This window comes from Stegodyphus dumicola, chromosome 6, assembly GCF_044657685.1.
Source record: "Stegodyphus dumicola isolate Sdum_Otavi_A_Nest chromosome 6, ASM4465768v1".
NCBI classification, from domain to species: Eukaryota; Metazoa; Arthropoda; class Arachnida; order Araneae; family Eresidae; genus Stegodyphus; species Stegodyphus dumicola.
The window spans coordinates 156,633,185-156,651,713 of NC_140773.1; the positions used below are offsets into that span (position 1 = coordinate 156,633,185).

The window sequence follows — 18,529 nt, forward strand, 5'->3', positions numbered from 1 at the left end:
TTTTATGTTATTCATATAATTTAATGTTGCTTCTTCCCTCTAAATTTATTTATTATTAGTAAATAATATTTCCAAATTTCAGGAAATTTTCTCTGGCATAATCCTAAAATTAATTATAGCAGTATGATGACATACCGTCACGAAATTTAATGCACATATTTTTTCCTTATGTATGATGCAAAATAAATATAAAATACCTCAATTTATTAAAATAGATTTCTTTCTTTCGTTTAGCTGCAGAATGTCTGCAAAAAAAGCCTTATTTTATTCCAGATTGGGAAGATTCTAATCTCAATCTTCAGTGGAGAAAACAACAACTATTATAATTATATTTGTGTTTTCAAGTGTTAAGGTGCCTTTTAAGAACATACCTCACGCAAATTAAATTTACCTAAAATGTAACCTAACTATTTAGCATTGCGTTGTGATTTATAAGGACCGGATTAGCCTCGTGTTGAACTGGTGATGATCATGAGTAATAATTAAATAAAACATACATTTGTTATCCAATGTATATATCTTAAATTTTATTAAGTTTCTTAAGTGGAAAGGTAAACAAAATTATCAAACAAAGTATACCAAGAATAATTAAGAATAAATGTCCTCTGGGATTTATTGAATAATTAAGTGAATTTGCTACACAATATAAGTAATACCGTATTTAATTTACCTCTTAGCACAGCCAACGCACATTACGCGGATAGACTGGAATTTTCTTGAAACACACCTGGAAAACCTGGAAAAGTCAGGGAATTTCATTCTCCTGTTTGAGTGGCAACCCTGATAAGAGTTTTTTTTTTTTATTATTATTAGTTTAAGGTGCATAACATACTACTTTTAAGTCTATATTTAGAAGAAATTAATTTGTAAAATACTAATAATAGTGGTTTAAATACTAAAAAAATAAATAAATAAATAAGTTAAATTCAGAAAATAAGCACAGAAATATTCACATACCTGAAAACACTTTTTATTGAAAATAATCCAATATTTTTGTTTGTTTATTGATTTTTTTAACTGTTAAATTCACCAATACTGTATGCATTGAGTCTAGTGCACGAAAATGTTCTTCATTTGTCGACGGAAAGCTTGAAAAAAATGTCCGTAGAGAATTCACAGATTGAAGAGCTTTTTGGGATGACAATAAGGACTGCAATGGACCTGTATTATCATCATCATCAATATCATCATCATCATCATTGTTTCCTATCTCATCAGTAATTTCAGAGAGAATATCTTCATCGGTAACTTCTGCGTAAACCATAAGATCATCATCTGCTGTTAAATAGTCTTCTATACTAATTCCAAACTTTTTACCGCTTGTTTCCTCAAGTTGGGATACGGATTTTTTGATGTGCAAAACACATTCTTGATCATCTGAGAGATCATTGTCTATGGAATTTTCATCATTATCAGATTTTTTATCTTCCATAACACAAAGACCAGCCTTTTTCCAGCAATTCCGAATGGTTTTTTCTTTTACTTCCCACCAACTTCCAGCAATATTGTCACACGCTTCCTTGACATTTACAGCTTTGAAAGGGTCTTCTACTTTATTTTCAAAGTTTACAAGTATGGAGTCCACCAACCGTTTTCTGTAATATTCTTTGAAGCACTTAATTATGCCCATATCAAGAGGCTGTAAAATTGAAGTGCAATTGGCAGGGAAAAAAGCGATTTCGATATTTTGTAGCTTTGGAAATGACGTGTGAGCACCGCAGTTATCTATCAACAAAACGATTTTTTTCTTTCTCTTCTTCATTTCATTGTCTAACTTCTGTAACCATTTGGAAAAACATTTAGACGTCATCCAAGCCTTCTTATTTGCTTTATACTCCACGGGAAGACTTCGCGTTCTTAAAGCACCTTGGCTTCAATGATTTACCAATGACGAGAGGTTGTATTCTATGTGTTCCTGTGCTATTTGTACACAGAAGAACCGTCAGTCTCTGCTTTGATTTCTTCCCTCCATAACACTTTTCACCCTTGAATGCCAATGTTCGATCGGGTAGGAGTTGGAAAAACAGCCCAGCTTCATCTGCATTATAAATGTCTTCTGGAGCATACTTTTCTAAGATTTCTTTCATCTTGTTTTGCCGCCATTCATTTGCATCGTTTATCGGGGCTGACTTTTTCTCGCCGTGAACTTCTTGGAAAGTTATTCCATGATGATCTCGAAAACGCATTAACCAACCATTGCTAGCTTTGAAAGTTTCGTTCCCTAGCATTGCTGCAAATTTCTGTGCTTTTGCACATAATAAAGGTCCATTTATTGGGACATTTGTTGCTCTCATCTCTTGAAACCATTTTAAAACAGCAGCATCAATGTTTTCATTTGTCGCAACTTTCAGTCGTTTTCGCTTTGGGTTAATTTCATTTGAAGTTACAGCATCTTCGATTTGCTTTCTCTTCTTTAGGAACGTTGCAACTGTAGATTGCGATAATCCATGTTTCTTAGCCACATCAATCTGCTTCATTCCCTCATCAATATCATTGATAACGTTCAGTTTATCTCAAAAAGATAGTTGCTTTCGCCCTGCCATCTTAGGGAACAATATCGCGTGAAAGAAAGAAAAATTTAAACCAAATGTTTCGCGTAGAACTCAAAATCGTTAAAGACTATAAAACAACCTTTGAACTCACTTTTCAGTACGTCACTTAACAACATCCCACCTCCATCTCCCCCTGTTCCTCTAACAAAGAGCACTTGTTCTCTGACAAGGTGACCAGACAGGTCTAGATGTCCTTAAACCTTATCTGAATTCCAAAGCTTACTGGGAAATGAGACTAGGCATACATTTACACTTCACCCCCCCTCACCCACTCCAATTCCCAAAAGGGAATTGAAATCTTTTTGAAATCTGAACAATAGCTATTTATTCAGGGATAAGTTGAATATCCACAATGAGTCTTAATAGACGGAAAAACCCCCCCTCACCCACTCCAATTCCCAAAAGGGAATTGAAATCTTTTTGAAATCTGAACAATAGCTATTTATTCAGGGATAAGTTGAATATCCACAATGAGTCTTAATAGACGGAAAAAATAACAAAAGAAAACGAAAAAAAAAAAGCATTTGAAAATCAAAATATTATTATAAAGGGAGAAAATAATACTGAAATTTAGATTGAAAAAAATCGTTTTACAAAGGTTTATTGTTCTAGAGAATATAGCAATATTGAGGGGAGATTAACATTAGTTTATATGCAAAATCACCTGGACCACAAAACATTATTGTAGTAGAGGGAGTTATTGTTGTATCGGGTATCGTTGTAGCGAGAGTTTACTGTATATGAGGGTTGGAACTTTAATAGTGGCAACACAGCTGAAAAAACGCTACACAACAAAACCAAAGAATATCGTGTATACCACACGTAAACTACATACCTACCTTACCTCTCAGCAAAAAGACGCGTCCTGCCTACGTCACGCGCATGCGTAGTGACGCGAAGAACGGATCCTTGTATTAGCTCGCGGTCTAAAGTAAGTGTTGTCAGGATGTTTTCAAAACAAGAACAACGATTTTGGATAAAAATTGAATGTGCCAAAGGTCGTACAGCATGACAGTGTCATCAAGGGCTTCAAGTGGCTTACAGGGAATCTGCATTGCCTTACAGAACCGTAGCAAGATGGGTGAAAGCATTCAATGAAGGATGCCAAAACGTGGCAGACATGCTGCGGCCAGGTCGTCCGAGTGTCAGCGATGCAGACGTGCAAGCTGTTGCTGCATTAATGGACAGTGATCGCCGCCAAACGATTCGTCAGCTGGCCGGACAAACAGGATTAGCGCATACGACTGTGCTGCACATTCTGAAGGAACACCTGTTCATGAGAAAAATTGCTTCACGATGGGTTCCACATCAATTGACGGAAATGCAGAAATGGCTACGATACGATGCTGCCTGAACCCACCTGGAGCGTTACGAGCGTGAAAAAAATGCTTTTTTACGCCGTATCATTACGCTGGTTGAGACTTGGGCCCGATCGTACCAGCCAAAACTGAAACACCAATCAAACGAATGGCGTCATCACGGGTCACCACGACGTTCGAAATTTCGTCAGAACCCCAGCAATGTGAAAGTTATGGTGATTCTCGTGTACGACTGTGATGGTGTCATCCTAACGCATACCGTTCCCCCACAGCAGACCGTCACTGTGCAGTATTACTGCTTATTTTTGGAGCACAATCTCCGACCAGCTTTGAGAAAAAAACGGCGACACTTTCTGCAGAACGCTCCTCTCATTTTGCATGACAATGCTCGGCCGCATGCAGTGCAAACTGTGACTGATTTGTTCAAGCGATGGGGCTGGGAAGTGCTTTGCCATCCACCATACTCCCCAGATCTAAACCCTTGTGACTATGACTTAATTCTTAAGATGAAGGAACCACTTCGTGGCACTCGCTTCCAAACTGTTCATGAGATTCTTGCGGCAGTAGACCGGTCCATTCAAACTATCAACAAACCAGGCACTGCTACAGATATTCTGCGACTTCCACATCGTTGGAAACATGTTGTACACAATGCTGGCGACTATATTGAAGGACTGTAAAACATGGTGACATGAATCACTTTTGTATTCCTTGTAAATAAATAGTTGCCACTATTAAAGCTCCAACCCTCGTATATTTCATATTTCTTCTGAATTCCATATTACTAAAGAAATTAAATTATTCACTTTTTCTACACATTCTAAATGCATTTAGTGATTTTAGAAAAACAGAAATCCTTAATTAAATCAAAAAATTCTAAAATGAAAAGGAAACATGCTGAAGAAAGAAAGCGAATACATAAAGAAAATTATTCTTCAAAGATATGTGCAGTTATTATTATGTAAATTACGTAATTGTTTATGATTTCAGCCTTTACTATAATTTTCTATTTCTGTTTCCTCATATGATAGAGTTACTGAACCAGATTAAATTAAAATTAAATTGTATAATTTTTGACTACTAGTCCACCTTTTTAGTTCGAATTTGACTGTTCTTGTTTAATTATGTCACCATGAGATATAATTGACTTTGTTAGCATCAGAACATGCCTTTATGTTTGATCTAAGTTCTTTTCAAATAAGAGGCTTATTTAAACCTTTGTCTGATATTGTAGTTACTTTCAGACATAGTGATAATTTGCTTTGCGTCTATCAGGGGTTTTGGAATATTTAACTTTTACCAGATCAAGTAAACCCTTATAAGTACATTGTGGAGAGGTTGATAAATTAGGAGATAAAGCACAAGAAACTAGCATGAGCATTGGTTTGCATATTGATACAAATCTCTAATTATTGTTAGAAAAGATGCTTAAAGAGAAGGAAATCGGTATAAACTAGCCAAAATGTTTGGGAAGGCTTCAAATTAAAATGACAGATAAATATTTTGTTGAGTGTTGTTGTTACAAAACATAAATGTTTTGTAGCTTTTAATGTGTAATTATTCTAATATCATTTAAGAATCAGTGTCGTAAATAACATGTATTTCCAACTGTGAAATTTTATTAGATTTTGATTTTAATAGGGCTTTTTTTTTAAAAAAATATTGTTACAAAATAAAATTTAATAGTGGCCATGTAAATCCATAATGACTAAGGCTACCTATTTACCTAATTTAATTATTTATAACTAACTGTTTACCCTTAAAAATTATCTCTACATATTAAAGCGAGTTATTGCTTTTCATTAATACTCACTGTGGTCACAAGATAAAACACAAAAATGTAGAAATTCAAGTAAAGCTTATTCTTTGCATCTAGTGAGATAGTGAGACTTAATACAAAACAACTTATCACCTCTGGTGCTTTAATATCTTATTGGAACCTGAAAGTATATTAACTGGGTTACAACCCCTGGAACTCTACACAAAGCTATGACACTAACTGCATCAGAGCCTGACTAACTTTCAATACTTGCCAACAGTACCTACATTTCAGGTTTGTTCTAATCAGCAGGTCTCTCTCAAAGCAAGCAGCAGCGGTGATAACATTCAGCCTTTTGGGTTATGAATGAGGCTGATTATGATGCTTCTCATTTTAACCTATGCTGTTTGACATAAAATCTACCTGCTATTTACTAAACCTCTAGACAAGCGGTTCTCAACTTTTGACTAATGTGTACCATCTGAATAAAAATTGAAAACATTTAGTACCACCAAAGTACTACTACCACTGCCACCACTCTTGAACAAAGCTCAGATCGCATAAATTTACGAGTGTCAAAGAAAAAACTCAATCAGGATGTTGGGGTTTTAATTTTTGAAATAAATAGTTAAAAATACTTTGCTTCTTTGTGTACCACCTATTTTTTCTTGCGTACCACCAGTTGAGAACCTCTGCTCTAGGCTGACCAAGTATGTGAGAAAATGAGACATAAAAAAATCAACATAAAGCTAACTATTAGTAAAATGTAAATGTCACTTATTTTCTTTCAAATATGTCCAACCTATTATAGGGGTAAAATATTTAATGCTACTTGATAAACTGCATGAAGTTCTCAAACTTATTAATAATTACGTTAATTTACGTTTGGTAATAATGCATACTACTTAGGGATCTATTTTATTTTTAGGATGGTATTAAAAAAGTCAAATTCAGGCATAGAATGATATTTTTAATTGAATTTAGTCAGTTCCCATATGCTCATAGGTCCTTAATTTTTTTCATTAATGGTCCTTAAAAGTACTTAATTTCCGTGTGCAGATATGTGTACGAACCCTGATATACACACATAAACCAACATATTATGAAAGAAAGTTATTGTAGGCATCCAAATGAAACTAAATATACATATAAAAATATGTAAACTGATTATTAATGTGATGATGTTACATTCTCGTACCTCTATGTGACGATTCTGGCTTATACCAATTGAATCTTTTGGTCTCGTCCAATTTCCTATACATTTAATGTTATTTTGTACTGTTGTGGCAAAACTCCGAAAGCATAACAATCAGATCTAATGGATATCTCTTTGATTGAATTTTTTTTGTATTTTTCATATTTTGTTCTAGAATTTCTGTAAATTTAAATGAAAAAAGTTGCTAAACCTTAAAATCATCCAGGTATGTGATGTTAGGATTCACATTCCATTTGTAATGGAAAACACTTTTATGTTGCTTTTCTTTTTATCTTCACACACCATATGGTTCTTAGTCTGTATTCAGATAGTGGTGAAAATGTACTAGGTGGTAAGTGAATTTTAAAAAAGGAAATTTCAGATTTGCAAATTATGAGGTACACTTGTCACCTCTTAAATTTAGCAACTGAAAAAGGAGCAGCTTCTTTACTAATAAATGTGGACGAACACGTTGTTGATATTATTATCTTTAAAGGAGTTCTAAAAGGAAGAAAGAATTTAAACAGTTCCAACTGCTGTGTAATACTGAAATAAGAAAATTTGTGAAACGTGTGTACACGCTGGCTATCTTTAAAGAAATGTTTTTCTAAAATCCTCGATCAATGGAACCCACTTCTTGCATTTTTTAAAGAAGTAAATGCTTTTAGAGTAAAGATAAAAGGCTCTATTGAAAGTTATAAAATACCTAAAGCAAATGGAGATGTAGCTACTACTTCAACCGTTAAAAATAGATTGGAGAAAAACAAAGTAATTTTTGCACCAGTGAGGAATGAGTATCAAAATAATACTACAAAATATAAGTGTAAAGCTGATACAAATTTCTCTCAGTAATAATAATAAAAAAAGATCAACAAGAAAAACATAGAAAACTTAGATAAAGTTATAAAACCAGCTAGGATTAACATCTAGTAGAGTTTGATTGAAAACTGAAAGGTGCTGATGGAATTTTAAAGTATAATGTTGGCTATTCTGACAATTCCCCATAGTAATGCAGATTGTGAATGGATTTTCAGTGTTGCTGCAAAAACAAGGACTAAATTTAGATCTAGCATTATTAATGACACACTAGGAAAACTTTTATTAGCAAAAGCAGGCCTACGTGGCAGTTGCTATGAACAAAATTATGAAGTTTCTTTCTTAATGAAAGCAAAATCTGCCACTGTTAATAGTATTTGTACAAAAACTGATTAAATTGTCAGATATTTATTTAAAGTTAATTCATTATTAAAAGTATATTTTTGTCATTTAAAAAGTATTTTCGTTGTCGAGAAAAATCTCCTGATTTTTGAATGTCTTAGGTTGGCAAGTATGTGTTAGAAATCTAGAAAGCCATGTGGTATTCCAGTTTTAATTAAAAAAATATCTTTAATAATAAAACATATAATGTCAAAAAAAACTTTTTCAAATGGTGTTACATGGAATTACGTATAAAAATTTTTTAATATGTTACGAGTATGTTCATTTATTAATGAATGTATTCAAAATTTTTATATTTAATGTTATTTGGAAAATTTTAAAAGGCTTTCTCTAAACAATTATGATGATTCTAAATTTAATTATGACAGTTTACTTCCAAATTTGACTTTTTCTTTCAATCTGGTTTCTTTTTTATCTATTTTTTTAATTACTATTGTAATGTAAAAATAGTAAATTTCTAAGATAAACTTGAGTTTTAATTTTTGTATATTAATTTTTATTACAAATAGGTACTTGTAGCCATAAAAAGTAAATACAAACTTTGATTTTTTTTCTTTTCCTCATACGGTGCTAAAAGCCAGTTACCTTGCGTAAGGACAGAGGTTTTTATGTGTCATTGTATTACCACAGCCATCAGCAAGTAGTCACACTGATTCGCGTGTAGTGCAAGATTTGATCTACTTTACAGGGTTCATACGGTCCTTAAAAGACCTTAAGTTTTTTGGAATCGATTTTTGGTCCTTAAAAGTCCTTAATTTTGACGAAATTCGGCAAAAGGTCCTTAATTGTAATCATATGAAATTTCTGTCTTTTTTTATAACTGCCATTCTGAATGTGAATTAGCATTTTGGACAAATATTTCTAGTGATTCATTGACAAATTGAGTGGGGGAATAGGTTTATGGGTTATAATTTGTTCCTATTTCTAATATAAACGGGATACTCAAGTTTTTTAGCAAGAAGTGAAACATAAGCATTTCAAAATTATTTCATTTTTTTTTAAATGAAGAGCTCTTAAACAACATTTCGCATTTGGGAATAGACGGTTCCGAATTTGGCGACTTATCAATATTTTGGTGATTATAAGTTCGATTTCTATAGAAAACTTTTAATTCAGAAATCTGGGAATTTTTCGATAATATTTTTTTAAAACGTTATGACTTTGATCAATTTCATTAAAATAATGCTAATATATTGAAATTGTATTCAAGAAATAACATTAAAAGTAAACATTTTTATTTTTTACTTTCATATAAAGTGACATTACTTTCGATTTTGGCGTCTTATTATACCATATTTTGAATCTAAAAAATAAACAAGGTAATAAATGCTTTCCGCTTTAGCACAATTTATGAAACAATTCTTAGCGAAAGCAAAATAGCTATGTAATTAATTAAAACTGCCTTCATTGTACTTTTTTCATGGTGAGAGTTTTTCCCATGTAGTTGTCTCAATATGCATCAGTTTTCTCTGTAAAATTAATTTTATACTTTTTCGTCTGATTTTTTTAAGTGTGCCTACAATAAGGCTTTCAGGTTGGTTTTGTCAGCAGACCTCTCTCTAGGCAAGCGGTAGCAGTGGCAATAGCCAGTCTTCTGTAAGGAATCATGCCATGCGGATTATGATTTTGCTTCTCATTTTAACCTATGCCATTTGACCCGCTATTTACTAAACCTCTAATATGTGACAAAATGAGAGAAAAGAAAAATATCAACATTAAGCTAAATTAGTCAAACATAAATAAAATATCACTAATCTTTCAAATATGTCCAACTATTATAACGGTACAATATTTAATGCTACCTGATAAATTTAATAAAGTTTATTTTATTAACATATTTGATTTATAATTATGTTTTATAATAATGCATTCTACTTATGGATCTATTTTATTCTTCGGATGGTATCACTTAAGTGAAGTTCAGGCATGGCTAGTATCTTTAATTGAATTTATTCAGTTCACATTTGTTGATGGGACCTTAATTTTTTTCATTAATGGTCTTTAAAAGTACTTAATTTCCATCTGCAGAAATGCGTATCAACCCTGTCTTTATTATCATAAAATTAACATGATCGTACGAGGAAACCTGGTGATTTCTCACACAGGTATGAATAATGCCAGCACAGAAGAAGGGTAAAATGAACCCATTAATTATTCATCAAATTCTTAACACAAATGCACGTCCTCCGTGCTCACAATAACACCTATCTTGTGGGGGAACAACTTGAGAATAATTTAACAATACATTTAAAGATAAATACAGTAGAATACCAGAAATCAGCAAAGCTTTTGACCAAAGGTTGTGCGGATTTTAGGATTTTGCGGATTTCAGGACAGAAAATATAAATCATAATATTCAGACTAAAAATGCAAAATAAATAAGGCATATTAGATACATTTAATTAAATTATTATACGCTATTACAATAATTTATTATGTACATTAATTATTACATATTTAAATTGATTATATTATATTAGTATTCTATACATTAGTGCATACAGGGATATTTAAAAGCATTAGGGATGTATTCATTAGACATAAAAATAAGGGATATTAATAAAGCATAAAATATTTAATTTTTTCTACATGTCTCAAACATTTTTCTGATGGAGGTTTGTTTTTTAAGGATGCTCCAGAGTAATTTTTTTTTTTTTTTTTTTTTTTTTTTTTTTTTTGGTTGTTGTTTTTTGTAAATTAGATAGAGTCATAATCTCTTGCTCTGTGACACAGCTTTGTTGTTCTGAAAATTTTAGTTATTTTTCACCAAGTTCCAGACCCTCATTAAAAGATATTTTCTCACTTCTATCAAATTCACTACCTGTGTCGGTGTCAGAATTGTCTTCTTGCTGTGGCGAGTTCAAAACAGAGCCAATGATTTCATCATCAGTCATCTGACATGCCAGCGTTTGCTCATCTGAACACATCATCCATCAACAATATCTTCTTCTTGCAAAGCCTCCTCATTTATTTTTTCTTTTGAAAATAAAAGCAATTCTCTTGCTTTGATCTTTGCTGCACTGACCCTAAAACTAGAAAAATCACTATCATCACTCTCAGTTTCAATAAACACAGAAGATGGCCATACATTATGCCAGGCATTTACTAATGTTGTTTGGGAAACAGAATTCCATAATTCAGCTAACAAATAAATGTAGTTTTTGATGGTGATTTTTATATATATATATATATATATATATATATGTATATATGTGATTTGTGATTATATATATATATATATATATATATATATATATATATATATATATATATATATATATATATATATATATATATATAATCACAAAGTGGAATAGAATGGTCATTTGAAAGAACTTTTTTCAGAAACTCTGATTTATAGTATTTAATACTGTAGGCTGTAGTATTTAATACTGTGTATTATGCCCTGGTCCATTTGGTTGGATCAATGATGTAGTATTTGGGGACAAAAAAAAAAAAAGCCATCACATTATCACATGTTAAAATAGTTGCATCTGGATGTGCAGAGCAGTTGTCTAACAATAGTAAAATCTTGCAATTTGATGGTAACACCACACTGTTACAATGTCTTCTAGCCTCTTTAATGAAATGCTCCATGAACCATTCAGTCATAAGTTGTTTTGTAAATCAGGAATTTTTATTACTCCTGTAAATCACAGGTAAGGATTTTACTCCTTTCAGAGCTCTGGGATTGGTGCTCTTACCCACTACCACTGGTTTACATTTGTAAGTTCCTGCTGCATACTAAAATGGTAACTCTTTCTTTAGCATCTTTCAGGCCTACCAGCGGCCGAGCGGTAAAGACGCTGAACACTGGTAGTTCGGTCTGAGGTTCGAATCCCGCGAACGGGCTGGCTGCATGGGCATTTTCGTGGTTTTCCCCATGTGTAACGTGTATACGAGCCAGTTTCCCTTAGAAAGTCCTCCACGAAAGGCATCCCTCCCTTTAGGCAGATAGCCCTCGTGTGCTTTGCCATAACTGAATAACTGAACTCTTTAGCATCTTTCACCCCTGACGGTGCACTTTCTTCGCTTGTCACAAATGTCTTTCTTGGCAAACATCGCCAAAAAAGTCCAGTGTCGTCCATATTAAAAACCTGTTCTGGGCTAAGATTTTCTTTTGCCACTAAACAGAAAATTCATTAATAAACTCCTCTGCAGCATCTTTATCTGCTGAAAGTTTTTCCCCACATGCTTTCAGATAACATATACCGTGTCTCTGTTTAAATTTGTTCAGCCAACCGCTGCTGAAATTGCACAGCTCCTCAATTTTTAAATCAACACGAATCTGCTTGACCTTTTCTCTCAGGAACGGTCCTGAAATTTGTACCCCAACACTTCGCCGCTGCCGGAACCACTCGTACAAGACAGCATCGAGGTTTGCAGATTTCGCCTCATGCAAAGATTTCCATGCAAGAAAAGTGTTAGAATCACTGTGGCTGTAAAATTTCTACACTATTTCTTTATTTTTCCGTATATCATACACAGTTCATGTCGCTCTTTTATACGATTCTGCTATAAAGCGAGGAGTAGCACCTGCCTCCATCTTTTGCAAAATTTCCACATTTTGCATTACCGTCAATGCAATGAGTTTACGTTTTTCGGCATTGCAAGCAGTAAAATCATGAGTGCGTTTAAAATATTCTTAATTTATCCACAAAATATCCGGATAAAAAAAATGGCAGCACTAAACAATCTTGTGAACTTGAAAGAAGAGTTGAGTGAATCGTCTGCTTTTTTACCTCGATGCAGATTGCAGAGAAAAACACTTTTATCATGATGTCAATAATTTGCTATTTCCATTATGACTCATTATTATTTGGTAATTATGATGTCATTATTCAGTAAGTATTTTTTCTTCGATATTTCATACTCCATGTTGTGGTTTCTAGACCTATAAACTCAATGTTTATATTTTGAGAGGCAACACAGATTTCAAGTCAGCGGATTTTCGGAATTTGACTGTAGTAGTGCCATACAAATAATTTAGTTTAAGGCGAACTAGGCTGATTTAACAACCTACCCAGTGTTGTACTTATTAAATGGCCAAAAGGCATATCAGCAAATCAGTGTAACAGCAGCAAGGACAAAATAGTAACATGCACTGCCTACAAAATCATAATGCTGAATAAGCTAATAGTTTTGTCTAGTTTTATACTCTCTTCACTTAACCTTAAATTTGTATCCTGGCAAGGGAAAATGAGAGGTTCAGGAATGATACTTAAATCTTAAAATAATTTGTTATGCAAACTAAGGGAAATCCTACAGTAGAGAGCCTGTCATTTTTTGTGAAAGTTTTTGTACAGTAAGTGTTACATTGCTCTACAATAACAAAATCTGAATTTGTTTTATATTGCGTAAAAAAAATTATTTTATAACTATATATTAGAAACATTTTGATTTCTTGTTGATAATAACTCATGGTTTGACGAGCTTTTCAACTGACTGCAAAATTCATGATGATTCCTTTTCAAGAACTGTGAACATTCTCAAATGGTTCATACTCCAAATTCTGGAAAGTTTGGAGGAAGTGTTTCAACAGTATTTCAAGAAATTCACAAACTTATCACTTAGAGACTCAAATTCAAATTTAAGTCTTATTTCTGAGTTCCATTTTCAAATTATTATGATATTTTGTTAATTTATTTCTAAATTAAATTTGTTGTGTATTTAAATATGAAAAAGTTTGTGGAACAAATGACATGACATCACTATGCCCCTGAAGCACTTTATTTGCTTTCTCATAGCAATTGTAAATATTTCCCAAAATTTCTCTTTCTTTGCTAACACACTAATGCTTTCTTCTCTAAAGGTTTTCCTCTCACCAAGCCTTTTTTTTTACTTGAAGGGGGATTATGTAAGATAAAAAAATGTGTAACTCTTAATTATGCTTTAAATTAGCAATAGCTCCTTAATTTCCCTTTTTGGTTTGGGCACTTTCCCCTCTTTATTCTAAAAATAGTAATAACTTCTTTGTAACTGTATCATATCTGAAAATTAATTCCACATTATGTTATCTTAGCCTTCTGCACTGCATATAGCATTTAGCCAATCAGATTAATAAAAAAAAAAAATTAGTATAAATACTGGTTCAAACCAAATATGTGTATGCTTGCTAGTTAAAGGATGTTATTTCCTTCGCTTCATCTAAAAATGTAATGCGTCATCATCAAAATTGTGGGGTGCAGATTTTCTCATTATGATGTGCTATGTGATAGAATAATTAAGAAGTAATAACGAAATGTTTGGATTATAAAGTGATTTTGTAATTGGTCAAAGGTTCCCAGCATCATCTACTATGTAATCAAAATTTCAGTGATCTCACTTTAATCCACTTGCGGCTGTAGAGCAAATGGTGTCTTCCCTAGTCAAATACTCATCTAATATCAAATTATTTGCTAAATTATCATCACCCACACATTTATGTATATTGTCTATATGTATGTATACATAACAAAATTTGCTGCATGCCGTGTTGACTTTTCGTTTTGTTTATTTAAATCCAAATCATGCACATATTGTTGTCATTCTATTATATATGTTACCGTGAAAAAACGAAATTGGAGAATATTAAAACTTACCAAATGCGTCTGAAAGACCAAATATGTGGTTATATTCTTATGCATTCGGACCATCGCCTCTCCATGTTGACAAGCACAGATATGCTGTGGTAGAGGTCAAAACAAGAAGGCAGAAAGGAAGTATTCCACAACTAAATGCAGAGAATTGTTTTCGTTTTGTGATTTTGCATCGAATTGCTATACACGTTGTACCACTTTTCAAATTGTTACCACTAAATGTCAGAGTCCTGCATTATATTTGAAGAAATTAATGAGTCTGCATAAATGTATGTATGTTTCTTGCATTGTGATAAAACAACGGTACTTAAGAGCCATCCAATTTTAAATGAAGTAATCCTACTGCGCATTTTTGGCATCTGAAAGCCCAAATTTGGAATTTGTTTTATTATCAATTTCATATTTTGTAAAAACTTTAATGTTTTTTTTTTGATTAGCAAACTCAATGATTTAAAAGCGAGCAATGGCAACACTCTACATGGGGAGAAAACCTTTTTATCTCCTTCGCACAGAACTGTGTATCAGAAATTCTAAAGATATGCTTATTTTAAAATTATTTTGCAACATTGCTGTTGAACTGAATTTTATGGTTTAAGTGCAAAGAACCATGATATTTAATAAATAAAGGTAAAATACGGGACGTTAAAAAAACGCCCCTTTGAACGTAATTTAAAATCTGAAAACCGTTTTTTTTTCCCCTCTTTTCTTTTTTTATTTAGAAGAAGTACTGTTCGTTTTAAGTTCAGCAGTTTATTTACATGTGCTGTTACTTAAACTTTCTTCTATTTTAATATGCATTATAATACATTTTAATATCTGTATTCACCATCAATGCATGGTGAATATTGACCTTTGCCAGCATTAGTGTGAAATAAGGATATTTAACAAATATTTGGATGTACACCATGTAAATGTTGACATTCACTAGAGAATATCGATATTCTCCAGATTTTTGTCTTTCAGGGTATGTATATATGTATTAAGAATGATCCAACAGGCTCAAATGTCAGATTTTCAGAAATTGTGGGGGTTTTGTATTACTGGCAAATTATTTCAATGAATGATACCCTTACACTGTTACAAGTAATGTATCATTTGGGATTGATAAGTATTTGGTGCATTATGGAGATGGTTTTTTTTTCCAATCAGAATGAATGTTTGTGATTGAACATTACTTTACAGTGCATAAATTTCATTGCAATACTATCTTTTTCATGCATTTTTTTGGTGTTTGCAACATTTTATTCTTGACTTTTTCCATTTTCCCTGAACTTCAGAAATTTGGATAGGTACTTCATATCTTAGGGTGGATGCTTGCATTTTTTCAAAATCAGGTTATCGAGCAGAAAAAAACATTGTTTTATTAGGTTCATGAATATTTGGAAAGGTCTGTTGAGCGCTTCAAAATCTTGAATGCATTGTGAAGTAACGATCGATAGCAATAGCTCCTTAATTTCTATTTTTGGTTTAAGTACTTTCCCCTCCTTATTCTAAAAATAGTAAAAACTTCTTCGTAACTGCATCATATCTGGAAATTAATTCCTTCTGCACTGCATATAACTTTTAGCCAATCAGATTAATAAAAAAGATTAGTATAAATACTGGTTCAAACCAACTATGCTGTGTCTTTCTCTGCCTATGCTTGCTAGCTAAAGGATGTCATTTCTTTCGCTGCATCTAAAAATTGAATGCGTCATCATCAAAATTGTGGGGTGCAGATTTTGAATGTTTGGAAAGGTCTGTTTAAGAACTTCAAAAACTTTTCCTTAATGCATTGTGAAGTAATGATCATCAATTGTAAAAATTTGTACTACTGTAGGAAAACATATCTCCTTGCACCAAATGATTTTTAAAGCTAAAAGTTTAAACTGAAACAGAAATATCAAGTGATATGTTACTTGTAAAAGTTAGCGATATAATCTGTAGAAATAGAATCCACATTTTTTTTAAAGTTTGTGTGCGACTTTTGGATCACCTTGTATATGTTATCATAAAAAGATTATTGAAAACATAAAAATGGTGTTAATGAAATTATTTAGAAAATTAAAATATTTAACTTTACAATGCAGCAGTGCTACATGTGAACAAACTGTATATGTAATAATATAGAATAAATTCAAAAATTGAATTTTGGGCTAAGAAATCTATTTCTTCTAGCTGGTTTCTTCTGCTGTAGAATTTGCGAAGCCTAGCTTGGGCTCTGACTTATGAGTTGTATATTATTTTTTTTAATAACCAAGACTTTTTTTTTTAATTTGTAGTATCTTTTAAATTTTTATTCTTTTCTGAATAGTGTATCATGTTTTGGTTGGTTGAGGATATAGAGATGGGAATGTTATGCTGTGTAATGATGACATGCATTAAAAACCTAACTCTAGCATGAAAGTAGTACAGGGGTTCTCAATCAAGGGGAATTCTGCCTAGGATGAATTTTGTAGTGGGGATGTTGTCAGCCTTTTATTTAGCTGTTAAATATTTAATTTTAGTTTATGAGCATAAAAAACTACTCTTATTCAAGTTTTGGTATTAACCATCATTTACGTCGAGTTCTGTTGCAAAAAGTCAGCTACGGAATGTCACCAAATAATATGTATAGCTTTAGGTACTAATCTTGTATCGTGATACTGGGAATATTTGGTAATAAAAATTCAAAAATAAGAACTATGATATTCAAGAAGCAGAGTGCTTTGGCCGGCCAGCTGACGATGAGGCCCACCTGTGAGAACTTGTGAAAGAAAATCAGTATGCAAACAGTCAAGAGCTTGCTAAGGAGTTATATGTTAGTGCAATGTCCATTAGTCACGCTATGCATCACGTAAACTTAACATACAAGTTCAATCGCTGTGTGCTGCATGAGCCGACTCAAGCAGATAAGGACATACTTGTTCGAGCTTGCAGCAGTCTGCTCAAATATCAGTGCAAGGACAAAATTCTGCACTAGATTTTCACTTATAATGAAAAATGGATTTACTTCAACAACACAGACTGAAAAGGGAGTTGGTCTGCGTCCGGTGGGCCCGTCGGCAGCAGCGCAAATTGCAGTTTGACTAACAAAAAGATCATGCTTTGTAGCTAGTGGGATTGCTGTGGTATTATCCACAAAGAGTTGCTAGAAAAAGGTAAAACCATTGACGGTAATGTGTATTGTGAAATGCTAATCTCGCGTTGATGCTTCTATCAAAGGAATAAGTCTTAACTTAGTTCTGGTGCAAAAAGGTCATGTTCCATCAAGATAATGCAAGACCCACATGTGTTTGCATTCATCGGCTGGATTTTGTATGGCCTCAAAAGGGATCTTTTGCCATACCCATCATGTAGTGCCGATATAGCTTCTTCAGACTTGTAATTTTTTTCACATTTACAGCTACATCTTGCTGGTGCTATTTTTCCATTCTGCAGAGGATGTCGAAAATGAGGTTGAGCTGTTTTTGGACTCGTAGCCACCAAATTTCTGGGCTGAAGGCTTTAAAAAACTTCCGAAACATTAGCAGAAAATCATAGATTTGGATGGTGATTGCTACCTACACTAAAGGGTACTGCTTTCATTTTTTTTTTTTTTTTTTTTTTTAATAAGATGGTGGAAAACTTTTGTTACAACCATATAGACATTTTTCAAATTTTGAAAAAGAAGGGAGAATGACATTCTAGCAATGGTGAAAAAAAGGGCTGCATGAGGCAAAAATGCTTGAGAACCACTGTATTAGTATTCATTTTAAGAAGAAATCTATAAATGTTTTAATTGTGTTTTTATTGAATTTTCAGGCGAGATGGTCTACTTTTTCTCAGAACATCTCTTGAAAGGCATGAAAAGCTTAATGAAGAAAGCATGGGATTACGAGTGTGTGAGATTTTAAAGGTGGGCATAATATATTAATTTTATATTTTATTGATATATATTTGATAAATAG

General features: G+C 32.7%; 1 protein-coding gene across 1 annotated transcript in view; it reads left to right on the forward strand.

Annotated features, from left to right (window-relative positions):
* Positions 1-18,529, forward strand: part of LOC118183496 (proline-, glutamic acid- and leucine-rich protein 1-like) — a 223,786-nt gene that overhangs the window by 25,137 nt on the left and 180,120 nt on the right. Inside the window, exon 3 of the mRNA XM_085819090.1 lies at positions 18,384-18,477. Coding sequence (XP_085675216.1) covers positions 18,384-18,477 — 94 coding nt within the window. The remainder of the gene's footprint in view (positions 1-18,383; positions 18,478-18,529) is intronic.